The sequence below is a fragment of the Propithecus coquereli genome, unplaced genomic scaffold (assembly GCF_000956105.1).
Source record: "Propithecus coquereli isolate 6110/MARCELLA unplaced genomic scaffold, Pcoq_1.0 Scaffold351, whole genome shotgun sequence".
In the NCBI taxonomy this organism is placed as follows: domain Eukaryota; kingdom Metazoa; phylum Chordata; class Mammalia; order Primates; family Indriidae; genus Propithecus; species Propithecus coquereli.
In genome coordinates this window covers 1,578,335-1,584,225 of record NW_012149186.1, presented here as the reverse complement: position 1 = coordinate 1,584,225, position 5,891 = coordinate 1,578,335, and the positions used below count along the sequence as shown (strand labels likewise).

General features: G+C 52.3%; 1 protein-coding gene across 1 annotated transcript in view; it reads left to right on the top strand.

Moving 5' to 3' along the window:
* The first annotated feature begins 2,290 nt into the window (after window positions 1-2,290).
* The window catches only part of ANTXRL (anthrax toxin receptor-like), a 42,511-nt gene continuing 38,910 nt past the window's right edge, over window positions 2,291-5,891 (top strand). The window contains exon 1 of the mRNA XM_012651252.1: window positions 2,291-2,535. Within this exon, the coding sequence (XP_012506706.1) occupies window positions 2,291-2,535 (245 nt within the window). The remainder of the gene's footprint in view (window positions 2,536-5,891) is intronic.

The window sequence follows — 5,891 nt, the reverse complement described above, 5'->3', positions numbered from 1 at the left end:
GTGTGTCTAAAAATGTTTTACAATTGTAACCAGCTCCATAAGCAAGAACATTTTTTTTATAGTTGTTTTTCTTATAGTTCTCTTATGTTTCCAGTTCCTAGGCCAGTAAGATTTGCTGAGCAGAACTTTGAAACTCTGTCCCACTGACGTGTTCCCTTCTGAGTTTCTTTTCCAGAAACCATGGAGACTCTCTGCAGGCAGAGATCACTACCCAGCCTCAGACCACCTGTTTGTCCAGAGAAGACAGGATAAACCACAGCTCACCACAGACTGTGCCCAAGTACCCACTGAGCCTGTGCATAAGGCCGAAAGAATGAACAATATTAACCCCTGGCTCATTATAATACTAAAGTCCCCACCCTGGGAGGGACTTCTCCCCCATTTTTATCATCGCATGTATGAACTAGCATGATTCCTCACTGCGCTTCCATGCCCTGCACTCTGCCCCAAACATGTAATGATGCTCACTCCCCTCATGCATTATTCATTTCACCTCCAGAAACACCCCTGACCCTGTTGACTGGGGAGGAGGATTTGCGACAGTTCATACCTCCCCCTCCCAGTAGATACGTCCACTGTAATAAATCCTTTCTTCCTGGACAAGCCTCCTTGTCTCAGTAATTGGCTTTCTGTGCAGCCAGCAACAGTGAACTCCCCTGGTGGGTTTGTTAGTACAACTGATTTGCCGAATTCCTTTTGAATCAGAGTTGTCTATGCCAGCAGTCCCCAACCTTTTTGGAACCAGGGACTGGTTTCATGGAAGACAATTTTTTCACTGATGGTGGTGAGGGCGCAGAGGCAGAGCTCAGGCGGTGATGCGATGGATGGGGAGCAGTGGCAAATACAAACAAAGCTTTGCTCACTCCCCACTGCTCACCTCCTGCTGTGTGGCCCTGTTACTAAGTTTCATGGAAAACAATCTTTCCACCCATTGAGTGGGGGTGGCGGTGGCAGGGGAAGGGAGTGCTGGCAGAGCCTGTGTGGTCCAGTTGCTAACAGGCTGCCGACCAGTGTAGGTATGAGGCCTGAGGTTGGGGACCACAGGTCTATGCCCATGTTCTCCACACAGTATAACTCTGCCATTCAAAGCATTGGTCAGGCAGCGGTTTCAACCATGGGTGCATGTAAACTCATCCATATTCCTCCCATGGAGGGGTTTGGTCTGTGTTCCCTCCCCCTGAATTTTGGCCAGCCTGTGACTGCTTTGACAAATAGAGTACAGTGGAACTGACACTATGTGACTTCCAAGGTGATATCATAAAAGGCTCTACAATTTCTGCTTTGCCCACTAGAAATAGTCACTCTTGGAACTCTGAGCCACCATGTTAAAAGCCCGAGCACCCTGAAGCCACCATGCTCTGAGGAAGCCCAAGTCACATGGAGAGGCCACATGCAGGGTCTCCGTTAACAGTCCCCACTGAGCCCAGCTTTTGTGTCCTCTTACCCAGGTGTGGCCCTTGTGAGTGGAGAAGCCTCCAGATAATTGCAGTCTTCAATCGCTCAAGTCATGTCGGCTGCTCAAGTCTGCCCGTTGGAGGCCCTGACACGTGGAGCCCTCCTTGCCCTGCCCGCTCCGAATATCTGATCCTCAGAACCTGTGTGAGCATAATAAAATGGTTCTTGGGTCACTAAGAGTGGGGTGGTTTGGTCCATGGCTGTAGAGAACTGGTACGTCCCTTATTCACAAGGATGTTGGCAACATCCCACTGTCTTCATCTCCTTCTAGGTCCTTCCCTCCCCTGGGGGACATCAGTGATCACACAGATGCCCTCCGTTTCCAACCCGCCGGCCTCCCAGTTCCTTTTCCTCCTCACCCACAGTGACCTCCTTACCTAAGCCACCCCAGGTAGCTCTGTCACTCAACAAAAAGGCAGGTTCTGTGGGGATTTGAAGGGACACCTGTGAGGGCATCAAGGAACACGGAGGCTTCTTCTTACACCCCTCAAAGGCCCTGTGACAGCCCCTTGGGATGGTCAGCTTGCAGAACATTGGGCAGAGCTGCAGGTCACAAAGTCACCATGTCAACCTTCCTGTCAATCATAACAACAGGGAACTCTGCCCCCAGGGTGGGGGAAGGGCAGGCAGGTGGCTGAGGCAGGTGTCCCCAGAGCCAGCTACTGACCCTGCTCCCTGCAATCTGGGCAGGTACCTGGTGTTGGGCCGCAGTGTGCCCCGGTGGTGGCACAGGCAGAGGCCACAGAGAGTGGACAGAGGTGGCCGGTGCTCAGAGAACCTGGGCCCTGGCCCAAGAACCCAAGAGCAAGCTGAGGTCCCAGGGACATCCAGGAAAATGGGGAGCCGTTGTGTCCGGGGACCCTGCTCGGCGCTGTTCCTGCTGCTGCTGCTGCTGCTGCCTCCCCCGCTTTTTAGAGTAGGAAGTTTCCAGCACCCAGGACCTGGCTGGAGAATCTTCCACCACCTGGACTCCAGAAGGGCCCATCACCGCCACGGCCCAGGCACCAGGCATCACGGGCGCCAAGTGCAAAACCAGCCATTTTGCAGGGGCAGATTTGACCTCTACTACATCCTGGACAAGTGAGTGCCCTTCTAGGCCTGGCTCTGCGTGGCCACAGGAGCCGCCATCCCCTTTTCGCTGGGGGCAGGACAGGTCCTGGAGCCCAGAGCTTCTGCCAGAGAACTGGCCAACCTTTTGTCAGACGACCAGAGCTAGGCCGCCTTCTTTCCTGAGGCAGAACGAAGGTCCCAGGTATTTGTTCCCTGGTACGTTGTCTCTTGGATGGGGGAAAATACATCTGTCACATGTCATCATGCCCTGATGTACCGACAGAGAGCCATCCAGGCCCCTGAGGTGGCTCTCATGCCCCTTTGACAACTGATTACCAGGGGCTGCCTTTCAGCAGTTGTTACAAGCTCACTGTGAATATTTGTTTTTTTGTGTTGTTTTGTTTGTTTCTTTTTTGTCCCAAATGATTTCTGTTTTACTAGGCCCAGAGAGATTGCCCTGTTGCCCGTGTCAGGCCTTCTAATAGTGTCACTGCTTAGAAAAGTCCTTTGCTTTGCAGCTTCTAAGTGCTTTTTTACACCCTGGAGAGCCCGTGACAGTTCCTGCACTTTCGGGAACAGCTTGGTCTGTCTCAGTGTGGCCCTGGGACAGCTGGGCTGTGCAGTAGGCACCTTCCAGCTCTCAAAGAAAGAAAGGGGGCGGGTCTTCAGTCCTGGCGACATTGTGTCGGTTGCGTTGCAGCTGCTGCTGTTGGGCGGAATAGACCTGGTGGTCACTCTCTGCTCCAGCAGCGGAGCGACTGTCAGTGGGTGCTGGAGCACTTCGCTGTGTCCAGAGCCCCTCCCCCGCTCTCCTGCATCCTCAGATCCATCCCGGGACGTGCAGGAGCGCAGGCATTTGTCTATCCTATTTCCTGGCCAAGGGGGGGGGGGGTCCTGGAGGTTGGTGAAGTCCCAGAGGCAGGTGTTGCGACAAGACTTGGGCGTCCTGCTCTGCGCTCTTCCCGCCGTCCCAGGTGGAACGCCCTCTGACGTTCTCATTCCCTTGGACGCTGATGCTTGGCCGCTGCTCGGCTGCTCTCGGGGAAGGGGCAGCCTGGCGTCAGAGGCAGGCAGACCCCACTCGCCAGCCATGTGGCCTTGGGCAAGTTGCTTCATGTCTCTGTGCCTCAGTGTCCCCATCCTGAAAAGGGTATCTTCATACCCACCTTGGCAGGTGTGATGAGGAAGAAGGGAGAGTTCCTAGGTCAGAGGCGATAGCCGAGGGTGCGTGCGACGTGAACTGCCAGGCAAGGCAGAGTCACAGGCTGGGGACTCCCGCACTGCAGGGCCCTGCCCCAGTCCCGGCTGCTGGGCTGCAGGGTTGCAGCTGTCTGTTTCCCTGTGCCCTCTGCCTCCGGCTGGGCTGGGTCAGAGCTCCTCTGGGGGTGTTGCAGGGCAATTAAGCCTGGACCTGGGCCAGGCACTCCCAAGGTGCTCTGCGATCTGTCACCCGTGCGAAGAGCCTGTCTTGGCCATTCGCTCTTTCCCTTGCTGATTCATCTGCTCAGGAAGAGTTTCTGAGCAGCTCCTAAGTGCTGGTCAGTGTTTGGGGTGGTGAGGATAAGGCAGCGAACAAAACTGGACCAAGTCCTTGCCCTCCTGGACCTTGCACTTGAGTGGAGAGACAGGCAATAAACAAACTAAAGAGGAAAGTCATGTGTCACTTGCGGATAAAATCAGGGCAGAAGGGTGGGAAGAGCTGAGGGCGGGGCCTTCTAGACAGGCGGTCAGGGGAGGGCGCTGCCTGCACTGCCGGGCGAGGCTCCTGTGGGCAGTGTCTCCTGGCAGAGGAGGGGTGTGACTAGGCTCCTGTTCAGAAAGCATGACAGTTGACGGGGTGCAGGCAGAGAAGGCAGGAGGCCAGTGCAGCACCCAGGGAAGGGAGGATGGTGGCCTGGGCCAGTGGGCAGGGTGGAGGTGAGGAGTGGCCGAAGTCTGGATCTGTGGTGACGATGGAGGCTATGGGATCCCAGACAGGTTGGATGGGGGATGCGGGGCGGGGGGCCTGCACTGGGCGTACAGGGAGGAAAGGAAAGCACGTAAGTCAGTGAGTTTTCCTAACAAGCTGGGTAGCTGTTGTCGCTCCCATTGCAGAGAGGAGATGAGGCAGCTCACAGCCAGGAATGACTCCCTGCAGCTCCGATAGGCAGCCGCGGAGCCGGGATTGGAACTCTGGACTGTCTGATTCCAGAGCCCACCCAAAGACCACGCAGCTGGGTGGGTCTCTGAAGATCCCTGCGGGGGTCCTCTGGGCAGAAACAAGCTGCTACCTACAGGAAGGCTCTTTGGCCATTTGAGCCCATCTTATTTACGAGATTTCTTATTGAGTTGTTCATTCATTTCACTGAACTGGAAGAAAATGAATGAGTCCATGCTATTTGTTTAGTGATTTTAAAAACTGTGATAGAATATACATGACAAAAATTTACCATTTTAACCACCTTTAAGTATACAATTCAGTGGCATTAAGTACATTCACAGTGTAGTGTAACCACCGCCATCCATCTGTAGCACTTTCTCATCATTAAATACTGACGTTCCGTTCCCATTGAACAATAATTCACCACTCCTCTCTCTCGAAGCCCTGGTAACCTCTATTCTGTTTTCCGTATCCATGAATTTGTCTAGCGTAAGTATCTCTTGTAATGGGAATTGTATGATATTTGGCCTTTTGTGTCTGGCTGGTTTCACTTAACATAATGTTTTCAAGATTCGTTTGTGTTGTAGCATCTATCAGAATTTCATTCCTTTTATGGCTGAATAATATTCCACTGTACGTAATATACCACATTTTTTTAATCCATCCATCTATGGATGGATGGACACTTACTTGGGTTGTTTCTGCCGTTTGGCTATTGTGAACAATGCTGCTGTGAACACTGACATACATCTATCTGTTTGAGTCCCTGCCGTCACTTTTTTTGGGAACGTACCTAGGAGTGGGATTGACGATCATATGGCTGTGTCCGCTTTCTGAGGAACTTCTGAACTAATTCCCACAGTGGACGCGCCACTTTACATTCCCACCATCAAAGCACAATGGGTCCAATTTCTTCACAGCCTCTCCAACACTTGTTATTTTCAGTTTTTTTGATAATAGCCATCCCAATGCATACAGAGTGCTTTCTCAGGGTAGCTTTGATTTGCACTTCTTCAGTGACTAGTGATGCTGCATCCTTCCTTTTGAGCACATGTGCTTATTGACGATTTGTATTTTTTCTTTGGAGAAATGTCTTTTGCCCATTTTTTGTTTGTTGTTTCTTTTTTGTTCTTGCTGTAGGAGTTCTTTGTATATTCTGGATATTAATTCCTTGGCAGATGCATGATTTGCAAATTTTGTCTCCGTTCTACAGGTGTGTCTCACTCTCTCTGTAGTGTCCGTGGAC